The following is a 23,686-nucleotide window of genomic DNA, read 5'->3' as shown; positions in this document are numbered from 1 at the left end:
TTTTAGTGGAAGTTCTAAATTAGTTTTAACCAGATCTAAATATTATAAGACTAAATAATCTTGTGACACATTCGTTTTTATTTGTATTAAGTTTCACCACTTTAAAGTAGGCCAATTGTGGAAGTGTGCCTGAAAAGGTTTTTAATTAGATCAAGAGCTTTTCTTAGGTGAGTTACTGGTTTTAATATGCAATAGGTCAGAACGTGCTTCAAGACATTAATCTTTAATATCGATTCAGTAAGCAATAAAATGACTGCATGTCAATGTATACTAGAAGAATGATAGTTTACAATGAACTACATATTTGGTGCTAAAATCCAAAATGTTTATGAAATTCAAAGGGCTTCAAATTACGGAATTTGCCAATCTGTCTTTCTGAGACCTGTGACCAAGACTGTGGTGATTTCAGATTTATATCTGAAAAAGAAGTTTCAAAAATTGGTATCTATAGATTACGTATAAGCTCTAATAGAATAATCTACACAAATAATGAATTTACTTTTCAAGTTTTCTCTCAAGACAGTAAAGCCTAGGTCTCTTTTCAAACTAAAGGTGCTACAAAATATATTTATGTTGGTCCTAAAGGAAAAGAATGTGAAGGGGAAGGCTGTGGGAAGTCAGAGAAATTATGAATGTACAAGCTACAGGCAGCCAGACAAGCTAATACATTAATGCCTTGTGCTTCTACAATTCTCTGTAGTCTACAAAGGAGTTCCAAATATATGTGTATTTTGAAAGTTGTATTAATTTGATTTAATCTAGTCTGGCACAGACATAAATATCCAATTCTATCATTCAATTTTTTTAAAAAATTAGCTTGGAGCTATTGAAATGAAAAGAAATAACTTTATGCTTTGAAATTTCCTGATACATGGTGGAAAGACAGGAAAGAGAAAACTGTCCTAATATTTTATTGCCGCTGTAGGTTAGCACCGTGTTTGTCTACTTGTACCATATTGATCATTAAGCACTTCAAGGTTATTAAAAAGTTTCAGTGGGTCTGTATGAACCCCACCTACCTCCCTGAACGAAATTTCACCAGTAACCCTGGGGTTTGATATATATACAAACAACCTTTTGTTAAGCTCACTTTTCCTATTTAAGAATAAAAATCTATATAAATAAGTAGAATCACCTCTCTGAAGAGTTAAAAGTGAGAAATTATGTGCATACTATCTTGTTTATCTGGCCATAAGAGCTGGGATTATGCAGATCTTCCCTTCATCTTCTCTTCTAGAATAAAGAAACTGAATTCTTTTAAACCTTATTTGTTTTTCTTCCTTCCTACCATATTAGTAGCTCCTTTACTTCTGTACTTTCTCCTTATCTTCATGACAAAAATTTGTGTGATCACAAAATTTGAGACTGTATTGAGTAACAGTCTCAGTGAATTAGGGAGCGCAAATGCATTTCTGTACAGTTCACTCACTCCTGTGCCTGTCACAAATGCTGGGCCCTCAGTGCAGTGAGGGGGCCTTTGGATCCTCTCTTCCACCTCTCATCTTGACTCTCTTTTTTTTTTTTTATTAGTTTCAGGTGTACAAAACAATGTAATAGGTAAACATTTCACCCCTCACAAAGTGAACCCTCTTCCCCCAATCTACTACCCCTTTGACATCGTACACAGCTGTTACAATTCCATTGATTCTATTCCCTATGCTATACTCCATATCCCGTGACTATATATATATTAAATTATAGTTGGCATACAATATTATTCAGCTTCCGCTTCAGGTGTACAGTGCAGTGGTCAAGCATCTACACCGTCCATGAAGGGGTCTCCCTCATAAGACATGTTCTCATCTGACACCCTACAAAATCTTTACGACATTATTGATTGTATTCCCCAAACTGTCTTTCATATCCCTGTGGCAATATTGTAGTTATCAATTTATGCTGTCTAATCCCTTCACCTTCTTTCTCATCCCCACCATCTTCCCTTCTAGCAACCATCCGTTTTTCCTCTATATCTCTGAGACTATTTCTGTTTACTTTGTTCATTTATTCATATCTTTGGATTCCACATATAAGTTAGATCATACGGTATTTGTCTTGACTCTTGAAGGCGTCAGCCCTTCTCTCGTCTACTTTCACACAACCTACCCATCCTCATCTCATCCTCCGCATACTGTAGGAATGTTAAGATAGTCTCCTCTGAGATTTCTACAGATTTAAAAAGAAAAGTCTGGGTATTCTAATTTTATGTTCTAAATTTGTATCTGAATCACCTCCCATTCGCTCCTCTTTGCCCAGAGAGGAGTATCTAAAGCCAGCACTTGTACTCTTGAGCATACTCCCTTGTCCTTCTTCCAGGGGCTTGTTTTCTGAGCCCCTTCTCCTCCCCCACCCCCTATGCCTTTTCTCTTTTGCTGATTCTCCATTCATAATGTTTCACTTCCATCTGTTTCTCTATTCCTTTCTGCTTCTCTCTTTTTCCTATTCCCTTCAGGCCCTCATCATCACTATTTCAACCATTGCAGTAACCTTTAATGGATTTTTCTGCTGCCAGTTTCCCAAGGCATCTTCCAAAGTTCCACGCTGTTGAATGTTTTTAAAATGGAAATTTTATGTCACTTCTTGCATCTTCTTCTTTAGTTGTTTTTCACTACCGTCAGTATAAACTCAAAATTAGCCAGGCAAAATGGTGCTGTATAATTTGAGTTCCTGGTATACAAATCTCTGACATTTATCGATTTTGTCATAGTTGCTCTCTCCTTCCTGTGCTCACATTATTCTTTCTGTCTGGGACAGCTTCCCTTTCGCCCTTCCTCTTCCTGACAGAGCACAGGCATCTCCACTTAAGGAAGCTTTCCTCACCTCTCCGTGCATGTGCAGTGTTGCCCTGTGTGTTCTGTACCCCCACGGCCCTGATGAGGCTCTCTGACTTGTCTGTCTCCTCCCAGATGGGAATGCTGTCAGTGACAGATGAGTGGCAAGGGTCCAGGTCCTTCTTCAGGGCACAGATGAAAGTGCCCAAAAGATATTGGGAAACATCGTTACCTTTAGGCAAGCAGTAAAGACTGAAGCTGTGAGCAAGGAAGGGTGTTAGACATACACTTTGGTGTGATCCTGGCTTTAAGACGCAGGCAGCTTACATGGCTTCAAGGAGCCACTCACCTGGGAAGTTGCTATTTTATCTCTGCCTTCCAGTCTTTATCACCTATACGAAGGTAGGTGCAGGTATATATGAGTGAACAAACAGGTGAAGCTCTCTGGCTCCATTGCTTTTTTCAGACTCTTTACATGCAAACACATCCAGAGTCCCCCTATATTCTAAAAGGGATTAGCCACCCTTTAACCTTAATCTCTAGCCCAGTCTTCACTGTAGAATTTAATCCCTATATCCTATTGAGTGCCAGATAGTTCCTAAATTTAACCTGTGGAAAGTCATCTGCATTATTTTAATCCCAAACCACGTTCCCTTTCAGACAGACCTTTTATTATCCCAGTAACCTCAGTTCAAATATCCTGAGGTCATCTTTAAAAACTTTTCCTTGACAGCTAGTCTTTCATCAAATCCTATCCTGTCTACTTCATTTCCATATATTTTTGACACCTTTCATAGCTAAGCTTGTTTTTTTTGCCCCATTCTCATTTCATCATCCAGTTCTAGGCCCTCCATCAGTTTAGTTCTGGGCTGGAGCAAAAGCTTTGGAATAATCTCCCTGCCACCAATTTTTCTATCCCAATTCAACTGCATATATATATATATATGTATAAAATATCCTTCTGCTCTCCACACCTTCTCCCTTTAGTTTTGAATCTTTAATAGCTTCCCAAAAACTGTAGGGTTTTTCTTCAAATAGGCAGTGTGCTCTCAAATCTGCATGTTTGTGCATACGAGTATATAACGCCATTGCTTAGTAGGGCCCTTTCACCCCCAAAAAAACCGCTATTTTTAAAGGTCCAATTGTGTCACGTGTTCTGTAAAAGATTTCAATTCCTTTCTCTCTACCTTGTCCCTTCCCCACCCTGAACAAGTTTAATCATCTTCCTTTATTTATTCTTCTAATATTTCGTTTTCTACTGCAAATATAACGAATACCACTGAGTTATGGAATTTCAAAAAGTTCTACATAATTATATGTTGAATGTGTGAAGATTAAAGCTCCTGAGTGAAATGAAAGAGAAATATTTTATCTCCTAAAACAAAAATGCCAAATATCTATTTGGTAAATTTCCACTGTGTAAATATGACATTAATTATTTAGTTAAAAATAATGTAGGCATCTTTTCACAAGTGATATTTCATCATTTTCTGTTTTTTGTTTTGTTTTGTTTTCATAGCTAGATAAGAGATTGAGGCGGCCCCATCATCTAACCCTTAAAAATGGGTGTACTGAGACCAATGATTTATCTAAATACTATTTAGATTCTCTTATTCTGGCAAGATAAGAAAACACGGCTTCCAAACATATGAATCATAACAGATTAAATTATATCTGGATTCTTTAAGAGATGGAAGAAGTTTTGTTCAGGTACGCTGATTTTAAAATTAGAGATACCATGTGAGGAAAACATTCTTCATAATTTTAATTAGAGGATGATGTGGAAAATAAGTTCTGTTGAGAATGTATACCCATAAATCTTTGGTCCATATATCTGGAATGATAAAAGTGGAAATCACAGTGCAGTGTGGCAACTATTCCTCATTAATAACCAACCAACTGCCCAGACAGCTAGCAATGCATTTCTCTTGCCTTTTATACTCTGGATAAATTCCTTTGTGTGAAAAATTTTTAAGACTCAAAAATATAGTTTTAACACAGGGGAAACTTTACCCGATTGTTTTCTATTTTTCCTCAGCATATTGATTAGTTTCAAGGGTTAATGACAGAGTAAAAAAAACTTCCATAATGCTTTAGCAAGACAGGAAAGCTGCATGCTTGAGCAAAGCAAGCACAGAATACAGCCCAATCAGCAGAAGGATCATGTGGTCCAAGATACATTCGTGCAGTTGTTACCTGAGATCCAGTCGTATATTTAAGTCGTAGTCACCACTGTTTATTAAACTGGGGTAAGTCCTGGCACAGAGAAGCTGCTCAGGGACCATAATCAGCAAGTTAGACCTGTGCTCTGATTATTGTAAATTAAAGGAACTTACTCACTTAATCAGCACCATCCTAGGTGCAGAGGATAAACTAGTAAATAAAAACACATTCTTGGTGATTCTCATGGAATTTAGTCTATATGAGAGACAGACATTAATTAATCACAAAAATATATCAAATTGCAGGGAGCTCAGAGACAGCTCTCCCAAAGAAGTGATTTTCAAATTGAGATCAAGGGGATGCGTAGATGAGACCTAGGTGGAGAGGAGAGAGTGGATCAGGTCATCCAGGCAGTGCGGCCTGTGTAGTAGATTCTCTGTGGTGGAAAGGAGCAGGATACGGCCAAGATGCAGAACGAAAGCAAGGCTTCCTGAGGCCCAGAGCAACATCTGGAGAGAAGGCAAAAACAGACTCTGACTAGGATTTCATGTTTCTGTTGACATCGGTGGGAAGACCTTGAGGATTTTGAGAAGACTGGGCAATGTGATTGTATTTGAGTTTCACTGATTTAGGTTTACTGCTCATCCCCATCTCAAGAGTCACAAAACATGACCAAATCGTGCCAACTATCAGCAGCTGATACTTTTAGATCTCTGTGTTTTACTTCTTTGACATTTAACTTTCCTGAGAGCACAAGCCTATGGAGTCCTGCACGTGATAATTCACAGTCGGACAGGTCCTGAAAATGCTGGGTGTCATCTTTAAACTTTGGTCTTTTGTCATTGGTTTAACTATCAAGCAACAGTCTTGAAGATTTCCATTCCGTTGAAAGGATCTGTCATCAGATTGTTTGACTAAGGACTGCTACAACAAAAGACCTAACTTGGGAGAAAAAAACACGCAGTTTATACTGCTATCAATTGGTATTTTTTAGTTCTATTCCCTTATTTCAGACAGTCAAAACTGACTGGAAAAAAAAAAGAACCTGTTCGTTTAATTTGGAGAAGAGTGCATTATATAAAATGAGTTCTGGTTCAAAATTGCTATAGCTAGGGATGAGTCCATCACCAAAACAACGAAACGCAAAACATACAAGTAGAGAGGAAGTAGCACTGCAGAAAACAAGAGAAAGTTTCATGAAAGATGATGCAATCTACTCTAGGACTGTTAAAGCACTTCTCCTCATAGGACATAAGTGTCTGCTGTTGATTCTCAATCAAAACTGCTTCCAACTCACTTGTATTGGTGAAATGTGTGTATTTTTAAACCAACATAGCAGAATTTATAGATAGGTCGTATTTCCCAAACTGTTGCACAAAATACTGTATCCACGAGAAATTGGCACGTGATCTATGAAAAGAAAAACAGAGCTCTGTAGGTCAGTGTGAACACTGAGTGTAAACGGTTTCCTAATGTAAATTTCTCAGAGCAATTAACGGGCTGATGTGCAATGTGTATTGCTGATCTCTGGGCTAGAGTGTTATTGTAACAGTGCTTCCCAAACTTCTTTTACTTGGAACCACTTTTACCCAGAACAACTCTTTTTTTGTGAGAAAAAAATTAAGACGTATAGTTATAGAACTCTTATTTTTCTGAATTATAAGTATCTTTTGTGTGCCAATAGCTTATTTTATGATGCATGTTTGAAAGGCAAGTCTAGATGGTCAAGTTTCTCAGCACAAAAATTGTTGAAAGAATCATTAAAAGATATTTGAGAATTATCAATATATTTTAAAGAAAACCCTAAATCAGTACCACAATATCATGGTATTTTCACAGTATGAGCATTTTTATTGACCAAAGCTTTGGATTCATTGTAAACAGATGAATTACCAGTGGGGTTAAAATGAAGTTAATGAGATTCTTTGCTTTTGAGCTAAAGATAAAACTTTCTTCAATTAAGTTATCAAGAAATAAATATGCTGCTGAATAATCAATACATAATTGCCACAAAGCTGTACTACCAGGGTCTCTCTGAGCCATGTCACTGAAAAGTTTAATATCCCAACATTAACTTTCAGTTGAATATGTTAAACTAAGAGCTAGAAAATCAAGTAACTTTTTTTGTCTTCTTTATTACTCCAATAAGTAGTTTCACATATTTAGGAAAATTGGTATTCTACGCATTTAAAAGTCTCAAGCAATGAAATACTGCAAGTGTATTTTTCTATGTATAACAAATGTTCTTATCATTTTAATGAAGAAATTAATCGTCTGTCTATTTTTTTAATAAATGTTGTTGCTTCTTTTTTTTGATTATAATGTTTCCCCGAAAAAAAAGACCTAACCTGAAAATAAGCCCTAGCATGATTTTTCAGGATGACATCCCCTGAACATAAGCCCTATTGCGTCTTTTGCAGCAAACCTTAATGTAAGACCTGGTCTTATTTTCGGGGAAACACAGTAGACTATCAATCTAGTGTAAATACTTGTTATGTGTCACTCCGTTTTCATTTTTAAAGAGACAATACTGAAATCTTATACTTTTGTTCCATTTTTTTCTTTTCATCTACTTTATTGAGTATAACTTACATGCAAAAATGTACCCATTTTAAGTGTAAATTTCAGTGAATTTTAACAAATGTATACACCTGTGTGCCCACTACCCCAATCAAGTACACAGCATTTCATCACCCCCAAAAATTTCCTTATGACCCTTGCATCATTTACTCCTCTCATCGGACCCCTGACAACCACTGATCAGTTGTCACTATAGATGAATTTTGCACGGTCCAGAATTTTATGAAAGTGAGTCATACAGTCTGATTCTGTCTGTTTTATTTTGTACAGAATAGTGCTGGAGGTTCATTAATGTTATGTAAATAATAGTTCATTCCTTCTTACTAGTGAGTAGTATTTCATTGCATGGTTGTACCACAGTTTAGCCATTCTCCTGTTTAAGGACATTTGTGTTATTTCTAATTTTTGGTGATCATGAATAAAACTGTTTATGGAAGTTCATGTTCAAGTACTTATATGATCATTTCATGTATTCATTTGTGTTAGGTGAATACCTAGGAGTAGAACTGTTGAATCATACCAGTTTTTTTTTCCTGTTTTGTCAAAGATGTTTATATAATAAACAGCCTCAACATAGTGTCTAGCATGTCTTCCAAGGCAGTGAGCAGTTGTTTGTTTTGGGGGAGCAAAAGTGGGACAAGTTCGTTAGAAGGTCCTTTAGAAGATTAAGATTTTCTCAGCTACTGCAAACCAACCACATATGCAGCACCCACCCAGGCCTCTGCGCGCCTCACACAGGTCTGTGTGCAAGGGAAACTGATGCAAATAGGACGCTCATGCTCCCTGTTCTTCCTCTTTTTCTCTTCTCCTGTGTGTGTGTGTGTGTGTGTGTGTGTGTGTGTGTGTATCAGATAGTTTTGTTTTAATTCCTCTTGATGTTTTAGCTATATCTCTTTGCATTATATATATATATATATATATATAAATATACATATTTATATATATATGTGTGTGTGTATATATATATATACACACACATGCTCTAGGGATTATAACCTACTTAAAGTTAATATTGTATTTCAGGAAAAATATAAGAATTTTGGAACAGTATATTTCTTTTTACCTTCTTATGCTATGGAAAAGAAAAATGTGATAGACGGATAGATACTAGATAGATAGATAGATAGATAGATAGATAGATAGATAGATAGATAGATAGATAGATAGATAGATAGACAGAGATAGAGATAGACAGACTTTATGTTTACTCACATAACTCGCCATTCCCAGTGCCGTTAATTGCTGTCTTTAGATCTGAATTACCAGCTGATTCATTCCCTTCCGTCAGTATTGCCCACTTCTTTGGCAAGTTGTCCTTTAATTCTTTCAATGTATTTAAATAGTTGCTTTGAAGTCTTTACTACATCAGCATCTAGACTCACTTAGAGGCAGTTTCTGTCGTCTTTTCTCCTGAGCATGACTCACATTTTCCTCCTTCTTTGAATATCTAGTGATATTTGGTTAAAAACTAGGTATTCTGGATATATTTTGGAACGCTTGATTGTTACATTCTTCTGAGAAGTATTTTATTGTTGTTTAGCAAGCAACTTACTCTCATGGATTCAAACGGTAACTGTGATCTCCCTTTCTGTGTACAACAGCTGAGATTTCTGCTCAGTTCTTTTGTTTTCAGCTGTTGTTTTTAACTTGGCCTCCTGGAAATCTTTCATGTACCTGTGCAATTAGCATTCAGTCAAAGATTTGGACAAAGTTTGTAGTAGACGATGAGTAGGCTGTTTTCTGAGACATGAAATCAGTAAGGCTTTCGCTTTCTGTCTCCTGAGTTAGTCATGGATTCAGGAGGACCCTGAATCAGAAAAAGCAGCAAACTCACAAATTTCATCTAGTGCAGTCATGTCTTTTAAAAGTAAACGTTGCTCTAGTTTTTGTCAGCTCTTTTCCTGGTGATGTCTTATTGAGTGGGGCTCCAGGGATTTAGGCTGACATCGTACTCAGATATTTGGTCCCTTCCCCTCTATGGCTCACGCATTTTCCAGATTTCCCCCCACCCCTAGATTTTCAGCTGTTCTGCCAACCTTTAACTCTGTTTAATGTAAGACTGCAATTTTGTGATTTCAGAGGGAAAAGGCTCTAACTTGAATTCCAACTCATTGCAACTACTTTCTGTTAGGGGTTAACACTTTTAGCTTATGCTTGATTTGAATCACTTTCTAGTGCCTTTAAATCAGTATTTATTGGGTTTAAAATCTACACACACACACACACACACACACACACACACGTTCCAGATTCTATAATTCTATAATTGTTACTTATTGTAGTATTTGCCAGCCAATTCCCTTTACCATTACTAAAAGCCAGCAGTTCCTCCATTTTCATTTTCATATTATATACCAGATGCCAAAAAAATATTGTAGACAAGTGGACACTTTGGTCAACGTTGCTCAAGCAGTAGTTCGCCATAATCAGAAGTGTCTGAACACTGATGATAACCACTTTGAGCTCCTCTTGTAATTGCAGAAGTCAAATGTGACTTGTATTCATCTTTTCTATCGATATATATTGAGTATTACAATTTTAATACAGTTTTTTCCTTTCTTAAAATGTGTATACATTTTTGGCACCCCTGGAGAGAGAGAGAGAGAGAGAGAGAGAGAGAGAGAGAGAGAGAGAGAGAGAGAGAGAGAATGAGGAATTCTCTGTGTTACTAAACATTGTTTTACAACATGATCTTTAATGGCTGAATACTATTAGATCTTCTAAAAGGGCCATAATTTTTTAACCTTTCTCTTATTGTTAGTTAGACAAGCTCTTTTCAATCTTACAACAAATATAAATAGTACTCTTATGTAACAAGATATGTACTTGTACTTAAGGATATAAGCATTTACATTTCAGGATAAAATTATAATTGTTTCTGTAGGGTAAATTTCTGGAAATAGAATTTTTATATTAGTTAGTGTGAATATTATTAATACTTTTGATACATTTTGTGAAACATCCCTGCAGAATAGTTGTACCAATTGTCAGTGCTACCTATGAAACATAGGATTACACACTTCTCTTCAAGTCACATAACTTCAAATTATTATGAGAGGTTTTTTTTTGCTAAAAGAATTATTTAATTGATTTTTATGTAGCAAAAACTTATTCCTGACTTTTCCTTCTTTATAAACTGAGTCCACATACTATGCTTACATTAACAAGTGCCACAGTTGTAATATGGTTACATAACCAAAATAGTGGAGTGCATAGGAGCTTTAGTTTATTTAATTATTAGGCTTTTTATTTCAGTAGTAAGAATACATAGAAAATTTTTATATCCCACTTTAGGTAATTAATTCTGTTCAGAAGATATTTTAGTGTGAGTTTTATATTTCCTCTCTTCTCTTTTTTTTAAACTGCTTTATTAGATATAATTCACATACCATGCAATCCACTTATTTAAAGTGTACAATTCCATGGTTTTCAGTATGTTTGCAGAGTTGTGCAACCATCACCACAACTGATTTCCCTTCATTTTGAACAATAAAATGAGAATATTAGATAGAATCCTGGCAAGGTCAGTGAGTTGAGACATTATAGGGCAAGGAAAAGGAAGATCCTGCCACAAGGGGAGCTGGTCTTTCTCCTCCCCACTTCCTAACTCTGCTCAGAGTGTTAGCTATGATAATATAAATAACATTTTTAGGCAATTTCCTGAACATCAAACTGTGGAAGGCTAGTCATGGTGAATAAAGTTTCCTATGCTAATGTCAAAATGAAATTTAGACAGTATTTTTTGATAGAGATGAAAGGCACTAATAAACATAACAGGCAAAATAACAAATAAACACTTTAGGGTAAACTTTAGATATTAGATAAAGGCTATAATATCTCTCTTATGCTAATAATACTACAGTAAAAAAGTGCTGTGTAAAAAATAATGGTTCGTCATATTTTGAGGTCAGTTGGTGAAATTTGAATAAGTACTAGGCATTAGATGATTTGAGGAAATTATTGTTAATAATTTGTGGTGCCTTGTGATATTGTAATCATATAAAAAGATGTCCCTACTTTTTGGAGATGAATGCTGAAATATTTAGTGACTTTGTATGTTATTTCTTTAAAATAATTCCTCGAAAGAATATTAATATGTTTACATATAGATAGATAGGTGAAGCAAATATATTATTAATATAAATATAAATATTAATAGTTGTTAAATCTAGCTGGTGGGTGTATGGATAAATCTAAACATTTATTGAACTTTCGCTTTGCTTTGTATAATTAAAATTTTTTATTAAAAATAAAGTGTTTAAAATGAGTCTGAATACTCTAAACATGAAACAAGAATATGATCTTAAAGTGTTTAGTCAGCTACTATGTATGTTAAAAAGAGGTGACTATTTATTCATCTTTGTTACTGTATGCAAAAAATTATCTTTGGAATGCAATTCAAGAAACATTATCTGGAGGAGAGGAAATTGGAAAAGAGTGCATGGGGCACGAATTGGAAGTCAAATTTACTGTTTACTTTTTTATGCTTTTTGATATCTTGAAACATTTTATATCTAATAAGAATATATGTTAAGAGAGAATATGATATCAAATTACCATTAATAATTGGATTCTTAAAGAAAAAAACATTTTTTTTTTGGTGGTCAGAAGACCAGATTTTGACGAAGTGTGTCGGGCTCGTGGATCTAGTAACTATTGTTGACCTGAATATTTAGAATTTGTTTGGGAGGCATTAAAAAACTAAACTTGTTTTCCTTTGCTGCATTATTTATATAAGCATTATTTTTCTTTTTATCTCCTTACAGCATGTTTACACTGGGGAGTTTTATTTTAAAGAAAAATGTATATTATGAGTTAGTTTTGTATATATCATTTTCGTCTTTTTCAAATACCATCTTGTTTCAAATAAATGCTAATTGGTAATATCTCAGTTATCACTGCTAATAAATTCCTTTTGCTCTCCTAGACTCAGGAAATTAGCTAATTAGCCCCTAACTTGTATTGGAATGTGAAAAATGACATGATATACTAGGTATGTGCAGAGTGGAGCACACACTGTGGAAACAGTCAGGCCTGGTGTGGAAACCCACCCCTTCCCTGGTGCTTCACTGAAGACCACAGGCAAGCACTTCACCTTGCTGAGTCCCAGTTTCCTTCAGTGAACATAAGACAATACTACCTACGTGGGGGTTGTGAAGATGAAGTGAATTACAGAAACAACCTCACGCCTATCAAGCCCTCATTTTTAAAGGCGGCAGCTATTGGCTATTTTTAAAGTGTAGATTACCAATAAGTCTATGAAGGACTATTATTTTTGACCTTGGTTACACTGCTTCATTTATTTATAGGTATTTTTTTTTAAACATAGCACAGGTATTTTTTTATTTTTTTAAATTGAATAAGGAAACAAAGTCTGGATCTAATTTTTTTTTATTAAAGTTTATTGGGGTGACAGTTATTAGTAAAGTTACATAGATTTCAGGTGTAAAATTCTGAAATATATCATCTATATGTCACATTTTGTGTTCACCACCCAGAGTCAGTTCTCCTTCCATCACAATATATTTTTACATTGACCAAAAAAAAAAAAAAATCCTACTGCTTGGCTTTTTTGCTGTAATTTTAGGTTCTCTATACATTACAAGAGAATGGGGAAAGAGCACTATGATAGTACATGTAGTATTAAAAAAAAAAAAAAAACACGCAAAGGATGCCCTGTTTCCCCGAAAATAAGACCTAGCCAATCAGCTCTAATGCGTCTTTTGGAGCAAAAATTAATATAAGATCCGGTATTTTATTTTATATTATATTATATATAATATTATATTATATTGTATTGTATTGTATTGTATTGTATTATATTATATTATATTATATTATATTATATTATATTATATTATATTATATTATATTATATTATATTAAAGACCCAGTAAAATAAGACCTGGTCTTATATTAATTTTTGCTCCAAAAGACGCATTAGAGCTGATTGTCTGGCTAGGTCTTATCTTCGGGAAAACACAGTAATAAGAGGCCTGAGTGAAGGTAGGCTAAAACTCATTTTATCTCTTCTAAAAGGATAGCTTGGAAAACAACTATAACCAATTGTAAAACCAAATTAAAATGGCAATATTAAAAGAAAATGATCTGCATTTTATACAATATTATTTACAGGTAGTTCTACCGAGAATGAAATAGAAACCATTTTATTTGGAAGCAAGAAATTATATGAGGGTAATTTTAATTCAATTTAAAATTCAGGTAATTTAAAAAATAATATTTTACACCATGTCTCTTCAATCTTGCCAAGTAAATTAAATTCCTGAGTTATCAAATCTTTACCCTTTAGAATTAAGCTCTAAACTTTCTATAGGGTTTTTTTTTTTTTTTTTTTTTTTTTTTTTTTTTTAAAGGAATATAAAACTATTTATTGACCACTGTTTACCAGTATTTACAATAAAGTAAACAATATACAGCTGAATACCATTCTGATTACTACAGTTATTGTTTTTCCTGGCTTCTGCTGCACCAGTAATCCAAATACTTAGATTAAGCCTACAAGTAAGGAATGAGCTGGGATTAAGAAAAAACATGCAGGTCAAAAAGAGCTTGGATCATAAAAATTGGTTCACCCATTTATTCCAGCAGGTCCTAAACTGCCAAGTCTCTAACCTTCGTTCCATGAACGAAGTCTTACACATTCCATGAATACTGACCCTTTAGTCAATACAGCAAAAGGATTTCAACTTCTTGTAAAGGAGGAAGTCTTGCTCGCCTACTTAAAACACACCAGGATTTGCCTAGTTTTCTCATTTGGATGGGATGGTTGTTGGTAGTGATAAAATTTTCCTTTAAGGGATTTTGCAAATAAACTTGCGTTTATATGACTGTAGATATGAAGTCTGATATGGCTTCTTTTAAATCATCTAATTTTAACTGCTTACATTTCATTTGAATTGCCCAATTAGTTACAAATTATCTATGTAATTTCAAAGGTTAAAGCTTCAGGAAAAATTTCAATTTCACTTGAAGTGTTTCTAAGGTTGCTGTAAACGATGGCGTCCCAGAAACTTGGGCTCATCCATGGTCGTGAAATGCTTTTTATTGTAGTAAATGTTAAAAAAAGAAAGAAAACCATTTCTATGTATACACATCCCCAACCCCCTAAATAAACAAAAAACCCCAGAATGATCCTTAGGCATGTATGAGTTAAACACAAATTCTGACTGAGTAATGACAGTGGAGATTTCCCCCAACATTTAGAAAAGCTGTTATTTAACGCAGAGGAAAAAATATACCATGGCATCAAATGTTCTTTTCTGATAAACGAAGCAACTACAGAAAGCTTCTGTTCAAAGTAACCAGTGCTATAGATGCAAAACGACCCCCCCAACGAGTCCCCCAATACTACTTCAAAACAAACATATCAAACTTGATTTTCATTAGAATGTTATTTCTTCACGCTAATAAATCAAAAAAACCAAGACTGAGATTTTATATATATATATAAATATATATAAAAAGCAATGCAAATAATTATTGGGCTTCGTCTTCTGGACAAGAATGCCAAGTTAGTCTCTCTTCATAAAAAGCAATTACAATTTGAGGACACTTCATATTTGCCTCTTTTGCCAGCACCAAATCTGCCTCATCTGAATCTTTCCATTTCATGAGAAACATTAATTCTCCACTGCTATCTGTGGCACCAATTATTCGTTCAGGATCAAGACCTCTGGCAAAGCCTCTTGGTTTATCAGCAGCATCTCTTTTCTTCTTTGATTTGCTGTCTTCAGACTCACTGTCAGATAAAGACTTTCTTTTTGTACCATCTTTTTCTTTACCAGCTTTTTGAGAATTAAGAAATGCTTCAATTAACTCTGGACAATCTAAATTTTCTTCAGGTTCCCAAGTATTATCAGCATCTGTGAATCCCTTCCACTTCAGGAAATACTCCACCTTCCCATTCACCACACGTCGGTCCAGTACTTTTTCCACCACAAATTCTTCAGGCTCTGCCTCTTCAACTTTTTTACTTTTCCCATTCTGTTTCTTTCCCATCTTTTGCAATGTAGTTTTATTGGAGGCCATTTTTTATTGCAGACTTGAAGAGCTATTCACCGCCTCGGAGGTGCTCCGGGTCTCGCGTCTGCAGCGTCTCCGGCCCTGCGCGCCTTCAGCTCGAGCCACATCCGAGGGGCTCTATAGGGTTTTAATCCATTGGTCCACAGTCGAATGGACCAGCTGGTCTGCAATTCTTAATGTCCTTTACAGACATTTCATATTGTCTATAGCAAAGTAGTTGGCATTATGAGCAAGTTTGGACCTAAGAAAGATTTCTGTGGAAATCTTTTGGAAATTATTCTGAAAGTATTCTGGCAGAGGATAATTTAAGAGAATAATCTTTGCTAATTTCCTATGCATATGGATATTCATAAATAGATGAATTTTTTAAAGGATGATTCACTAAGGGCTCCTAATTGATTATTTAGCCCCTTGCAGAAAGGATATACTGTACCTGCCCAAAATAGACTAAGATTGCTTACCTTGATGGGGTGGTGGATGGGGGATCACTGCACAGGATTTTGTACTCTTTCTGCTTAATTCACATAATATATCATCAGTGTGTGCAGCTGTCTTTAACCACTGGAAATGTGTTTTAGCTTACCTTTTCTAGAAAACTTGAAAGATATGAAGGAGCTTCTTAAAGTGCTGCATATTTGGTAGTTGTACAGTAATTAAACTGCTTTAAGAAACTTGACTAACAGTAGCAATTTGTTACATTTTTAAATCTTGGGAATGCCTTACTTTGTTTCCGTATTACATGTGCTATAATTTCTAACTCCAACTGAACATTTGGTGAATTTATTTTTGAGTAGACATCTCTAAAATTGAAGGAAAAACCTGAAAACAGATTTCTTTTGGTTAGCTAAATGTCAGTTGCTTAATGCAAAAGATAAAAATACTTTTCTGAACTAAACTCTTTATAGTTTCAAAGCACTTTCATGTGTATTATCCCATTTGATCCTGCTAAGATCCTACAAGGTGGGTTGAGCAGGTTTTACTTTGTTTTAAAGATCAAGAGATTGCTGCCTTAGAGAGCTTAAGGGACTTGCCCAAGGTCACACCTGAAAATTCTCAAATGCATAAATAAGTTCAAAGATTATCTAGCCCATCTTCAGATTTACCATAGCTTCTCTGTTATCTAAATTCTCTGGATAAAATGTTCTCCATTGTTGTTTAAATGCACCTTTTTTTCCCTCCTCTCTTAATGGGGAAATATTGATGAAACTACTAAATCTCTATAAGAAATAAATCAGCAAAATTTTGAAATAAGATCAAAAAAAGAAAGAAATACTAAGAGAAATTAACTTTATAATACTTAAACATTCAGTAGCTATAATTAGCTAAGCTATTGAATAGATGAGCCTAATACAGTTTACAAAAAGGTATTAAATGGCATGAGAAACCAAAATAACTTATAGTTTAAAAAATATGTTTTATATTTATTTTTATATAATAATACTTTGATTGTCACTGTTGAATCTGACTTAAAAGGAACAAGTTATTGCACAGATTTTTCAGGATTTTTAAAACATAATTTTGGGTGAAGGGTGACTTTCTAAATAGGGCACGGAACCCAGAACATCTATAGGGGAAAAAATCGGAAATTTTTACCAAATAAAAATTAGTATATCAAAATAAATGCTAAAATCAAAAGAAAAGCAGCAGATTGGGAAAAAATGCAAAGCACATGATAGATAAAAGGCAAGTTTGCTCAATATATAGAAAGCTCTTTCTAAAAACATTAGAAAGATGTATGAATATGCATGGTTAATGTAGCATGATTGTTGTATTTAAAAATTAGAGGAAATCTACATATTTATCAATAGAGAAGTGGTTTAATAAAATGTGATTATCCATATTATCAAATATTATTATACAACTGTTAAGAATGATTATCCTAGAGAGGTGTCTGATGAGTTACTAATTGAGACAGGTACCTTGCAAACTAATGTATTTAATGCAATCCCATTTTATTGAAAAGAACAAATACTCGAGATTTTATATATGTGTGTGTGTGTGTGTGTGTGTGTGTGTGTGTGTGTATACACATATATGTATGTGTAAATATATATATCCATATATTTATATATGGATGTATTTATATACTTATATGTTTGTGTGCATGTGGGTGGATAACATTGGTTAACTAGGATTGGCAGGTGGGAGAAATTGCGAGGGGCTAGAGACACAGTATTAGCTTTCCTCAGTTCATCTTTACATTGTTTCGCTCATAATAATTAGTATGTATTATTTGTGTAATTTTTTTAAATTGATAAAAAAAATAATAGATGTGGGAGAAGCAGTAACACTAATACATCGATAAAACAAGTTCATAAACATGTATTTCTCAGAAAAAGATGTGCATTAGCATTGAACACGAGAAGCTTGTATATAAAGAAAAGCAAATTAAAAAAGCTTTAAGATGTTATTTTCTTACCGAGCAGATTCACCAAGTTTACAAATTTTGACAAATGCCCAGAGTTAGCAGTTACAACATTGATTCTCATGCACACTTAGCAGGAGTATGTATTGGGGTATATTCTTTAGAAGGTATTTGGGTGGTGTTCATTAAATTTTAAACACATACTATATGACCTGGAAATTCCATTTGTAGGATTTTATCCTGGAGATCTACTCAAGAATGTGCAACATTGTTTATAATAGTATATATTCATTGCTGAATATCACTACGGTCACCTTCAAAGTACTCCCCTTGGGAAGCTATGCACTGACGCCAGCACCTAGTCTACCTGTCAAAGCAATTTTGGAACTCTTTTTCTGGAATGACCATCAGAGCTGGTGTCGTATTATCCTTGATGTCCTGAATGTCATCAAAATGTCTTCCTTTCCATATTTCCTTTATCTTCGGGTAAAGAAAGAAGTCATTGGGGGCCAGGTTGGGTGAGTAGGGAGAGTGTTCCAATACAGTTATTTGTTTACTGGCTAAAAACTCCGTCACAGACAGTGCTGTGTGAGCTGCTGCATTGTCGTGATGCAAGAGCCATGAATTGTTGGCGAAAAGTTCAGATCTTCTAACTTTTTCACTCAGCCTTTTCAGCGTTTCCAAATAGTAAACTTGGTTAACTGTTTGTCCAGTTGGTACAAATTCATAATGAATAATCCCTCTGATACCAAAAAAAGTTGGCAACATCATTGCAACAAAGTTCACGAACGTAATTGTCCAACCTTTGTGTATATATAGTAATCTTCCATTTGTATTTTTTAGATGTTGTCTGTGACCATGCAATAAGAAATTTTGGAAGAGATTTCAATAAATTGTTGATCATGTTTACTCTGAGAAATAATAATAGGATCTGGAATATGGGCAGGTTCCTTTCCATTACATAATCTTTTGTATGTTTTCCATATTTTTGCCTTGGACATGTTATTTTCATAATTTTAAAATAATTTTAGAAAAACCATTGCAAAAAAAGTTCCTCAAAATGAGTGACTTGATCTTTATAAGAAACTAAAAAAAGAAAGTTACAATGATCAATTTTTTTTCCTTGCAATTGTTAATTATGGTTGTTGGAGAAAAATCTAAAAACAGAGCTCATGCTTTTCTTTATCATGCTCCCTCCTACCTCAGTCTCATCTTCTGAAATGGCATCAGTATCCACCCAGCTGCGAAAGCCGAAACACCAGAAATCATCCTTAATTCCTATCTTCCCTCATCCACAAATCCAGTTCTTCCTGACAAGTCTTACCTCCAGACGTAGCCTGAATCCTTCGATATCAGTCCATCCCTACTCTTGGTACCAGTCCAGGCCACCACCTGTCTCTTGCCTGGATACCTGTTGGCTCGCTTACTTCCAGTCTTCCTTTCATATAGTCAATTCTTCCCACAGTGTCCAGAGCGACCATTTAAATGTTCAAGTCGGATTTTATCACCTCCTCCTTAGAAACCTTGAGTGACTCCCCATTGCACTTAGAAGAAATCCAAATGCTTGCTCTGGCCTGCGGCCCCTGTGTGATCTGCCCCTTTATCAGCTCTCCAGTGTTCCTGTCACAAGAGTCCCCTCATTGACTGAACTTCAGTCACACAGCCAGCCTTCTGTTTTCGTAGTTTGGGCACTTGCAGGAGCCACTCCCAGGTAGGGCTTCACAGATAGGTTCTTTTTTTATCTTACTGGTCTCAGCTTGAAGACCTCCCCTTCCATGCAGTGTTCCCAACAAGCCCTTCTAAAGAAGCTCCTCCTCATACTCGGTCTCATCATCCTGTTTTTTTCTCTTCTTAGTGCTTAATATTACAAGATAAGCAGGGCATTTTTTACATTGGCATTCTACTATTAACTGAAATAGTTCATCTTAAATTCTAAGAATGTACATTTTGCCCATGGGACCCAAGAGAACATTTTTATTTTGAATAGGGAGAAAGTAGCCCCTAAATATTGCTATTGTTCTTAAATTGACATTCAAGGAAAAAGAAGACGTTCAGCAAAGCTCTAAGACTGATTCTGCACCAAGAGTAGCCCCAGTCCATCAAACCCTAGAATCCTCCTACCAGTGCATTGCTTTGTTTTGCAGCACTTCTTTTCAGACCAGATCTATTTGGAAAGTCTGGTCTTTACTGAGTCTGATATAATTTGTCCTATGGTCAGCCTCTCCCTTTCAATTACAGATTCCTCTATCTCTCAGAGATTCTTTGCATGATGTCACCAAACCCTTTCCTCAGCACGTTAACACAGCAGTGTTTGGAGCCTAAGTAACATATAAAATTTTCTGAACCAGCACTTTTCATTGTACTCTTACTGCAGTGTAAAGCCCAGACTCCATTAGCAGAAAGTAATGAAGGAAGGTTTTTTTTCTCTTTCCCTCTCTCTTCCTTTTCCTTAAAGGTAAAACGAGAGTATTATTTCTAATTTCAAAACACCATTTTGATATTTTCATTTTAGCATTTTATCATGTTTTCTAACAAATAAATTTACCAAATGCTATAATTTTTTGAGTGTGAGCACTCATTTATCTATTTCCTTAAAGGTGAAATGTGAATGATTGTATGGTCTCAAGATACCATACTGACATTTTCATTTTACAGAGCTCACATACATTAAATAAAGATTTTTAAAAGCTACAGTTATATCTGTCAACACTCATATATTTTGAATATTTCTTCTAGGAAATAAGTAGTTTTATACTATCCAAATTCCACCGACTATTTACGTAGTACAATTGACCCTTAAACAACATAGAAGTTAGGGGTGCTGACACTCCCACAGTCAACAATCCACATAAAACTTTTGACTCGCCAAAAACTTAACTAATAGCCTACTTTTAGCCAAAAGCCTTATTGATAACATAAACAGTCAATTAACACATATTTTGTATATTATATGTATTACATGCTGTAGTCTTACAAAAAAAGTAAACAAGAAAAAAAGAAACTGTTATTAATAAAATCATAAGGAAAATACATTTACCGTATTTATTGAAAAGAAATCCATGGATAAGTGGACCTACACCATTCAAACCCGTGTTGTTCAAGGGTGAACTGTACTTTGAAACAATTTTTTAAGTTAATGTCAGACTTAGAAGGCTACCGAAAGTTGAGGCCAGGTAAACTACCCATTTTGATTATTATTTTCTAAAAGTTTTTAGGAGTTTAGTTACCTTTTTTTCCTATAATGTAAAGAATCAATAATTACTGAAAATATATAATCAATAATTACTGAAAATATATAGCTTACAAGGTGAACATCAATACATGTAAAACATTTTAACTATGAGTACTAAACCTTACTTAGAGTACTTCCTGAATTTTTTAGAAAAAAAAAATATGGATTACAGTAATGTCAGAAATGGATTTGTTTCTGCCATATATAAATCCAACATTCATCAAATTATGGCACCTAACCTGTTTCCCCGAAAATCAGACCTAGCTGGACAATCAGCTCAAATGCGTCTTTTGGAGCAAAAATTAACATAAGACCTGGTCTCATATTATATTATTTTAGGTAAGACCCAGTCTTATATTATAGTAAAATGAGACCAGATCTTATATTAACTTTTGCTCCAAAAGACGCATTCGAGCTGATTGTCCGGCTAGGTCTGATTTTTCAGGGAAACACGGTACTGTGCAAACATCTATTTGAGGGGGGTGATGGTGGTAAAAGAAACAGAAATGTATCTCTTTATTTAGGTGTTATTCTCCAGTTAGGGAGATGTGTTTAAGCATGTAGCAAGTAAAGAACAGAAGATGTCACAGGGCAGCATACAACTAATTATTCACAGATTATCCTTTGCATTGACTATGCTTTATGTAAGGATGACACTGATGGGGCAAAACAAAATAGACTGGCTTTATTGTCGCAGTTCATGTTCTGTTGAGGATACCTGTCTTTGTTGAGTTTTCCTCAACAATTTATTCTTCCTCTTTACTCTTTGTTCTGCATTGTCCTCTTTATTCTTTTGTCATGATTCTTCTCATCTTTATGTCTTTAAAACTTTAGTTGCCACACTGTTTTATAACACAGTTTTCCACAGCCTTTAAACCATAATCTGTAGGCAGAAGGCAGGAAAATAAGAATGAAGTGACTTGATATAACTTTATTTTCCAGCATCTGTTCCAAGTAATCCTGAATCTGTTTGTTCTTACCATAAGCTACGCAGACATTTTTTGTTTGTGTGATACTTCTTAAGTAAAAATTCAACACTAAGTAAAGCTACCATTTTAAATTACAAAGTGCTTTTTTTAGTTGGTTAGAATTCCATTAGATATTAAGACAAATACCTGATTTTACATAATGCAGCTTAAAAGAACACACTAATGATTGGCCCTGATTACCTAGATATCACTATTTTCTTGAACTTTCTTGCTATTAATTCATCATTTGGGAATTTGAATAGCATTTTCAGCATTTAGCTACATTTTCCCACTACAAGTGTCTTAATTTAGCATTTATTTTAATGATCTTACCTTAAAAGCAATTTATTGCCCACTCTGAAGTATAATGATAACTAATTTATTAAGCAGCAGGGAATGAATCTTTTCCAATTACTCCCAAGTATGTTAATATCTGGAAAAGACCAACAGTGACGGATCAGCTGAACTTCGTAATAGAATATCAATGTGCTTCATATACCAGTCAAAGTTCACTTTCTTTTATTAAAAGTTAATTAGACCCACTTGATTTCTTCCCTAAAGACCTCTGAGGAATGCCCATAGGAAGAACAGAAATGGTTCTCCAAAAACTGTTTTACCTCTACTTAAGTGCCTGAACGAAAATTTAATTGAGTTTCAATTGATACACCAAAGCTCTAAAATTTCAGATCAGGCTATCTTGACCATTAAAAAAATCCTTAACAAGTTTCCTATAGTGTTTGATGGCTGCATTGCATAGTACCTGACACATAGTGAGCACTCAATAAATTATGGTCAACTGACTGCCTCAATCTTACTTGCTGAGTTTGGCAAGATAACCTGCAAAATGCTCACTTTTTAACGTGTTCAAAAAAATCATTTAATATTATCTTTTTTTATACCTTAGAATTTCTGCCAAAAACTAACATTAGTTATGGCATAACTGATAGTGAGATGTTCTTTCCAATAGCAATTGCTCCATAGCTTCAGCATCTTAAGATCAACGGTGCCAGACTTTTAGCTTTCATGGCCCAAGTAATATTTCCCCAATTACTGAGAGGCTGGCCTCAGTTTCCAATGTTTTTATCTCATCAAGAAAGGATACCAAAAAAGAAAAACTACCCACTATCATTATTTCATCTTAAATGAAAAAAGTAGGCCTAACAGCCCCAAAATAGGAAGGACATAGATTCACAACAAAACACAATCATTTAAATTGAATAAAACTTAGCCTTCATAAAAACTTACCATCCTGCCCTTATTTTCCCCATTTCACTATATCTCAATTCTTAGAAATCACAACTTCAGACCACTTCAAGTTTGTGATAGTAACCGACATGATCAGCCTACAAAGGATGTTTTTCTTAAATTGTCTATAACAGGGCTACATGGTGACACTAATATAGGATTATATTATTTAGACATAAGTTACGGGTGGAAACCAATAACAATCCTTTCATTATGTATTTTTTTTAATTTTATTAAATGAAACATGTATTGAACACCTCTCTGTGTTGGCACTGCCCTAGACTTAGGGATTACACAGGTGCATAAAACAGATTCGCTGTCC

The 23,686-nt window shown here is 34.7% G+C and overlaps 2 protein-coding genes across 2 annotated transcripts in view; one reads left to right on the top strand and one right to left on the bottom strand.

Annotated features, from left to right (window-relative positions):
- MAN1A1 (mannosidase alpha class 1A member 1) overlaps positions 1–23,686 on the top strand; it is a 156,355-nt gene that overhangs the window by 101,656 nt on the left and 31,013 nt on the right. The window lies entirely within an intron of this gene.
- On the bottom strand, positions 14,555–15,663 carry LOC117019119 (chromobox protein homolog 3). Its single transcript, XM_033100527.1, has one exon. The coding sequence runs from the start codon at positions 15,558–15,560 to the stop codon at positions 15,009–15,011; it is 552 nt and encodes a 183-aa protein (XP_032956418.1). The 5' UTR covers positions 15,561–15,663; the 3' UTR covers positions 14,555–15,008.

The sequence above is a fragment of the Rhinolophus ferrumequinum genome, chromosome 3 (assembly GCF_004115265.2).
Source record: "Rhinolophus ferrumequinum isolate MPI-CBG mRhiFer1 chromosome 3, mRhiFer1_v1.p, whole genome shotgun sequence".
Taxonomy (NCBI): Eukaryota; Metazoa; Chordata; class Mammalia; order Chiroptera; family Rhinolophidae; genus Rhinolophus; species Rhinolophus ferrumequinum.
Note: the sequence above shows the minus strand (reverse complement) of the source record. Positions and strands in the feature narration are given on the sequence as shown.

Coding starts and splice junctions, on each gene's coding strand:
- LOC117019119 (XM_033100527.1), bottom strand. CDS start 15,560: ATGGCCTCCAATAAAACTACATTGCAAAAGATGGGAAAGAAACAGAAT.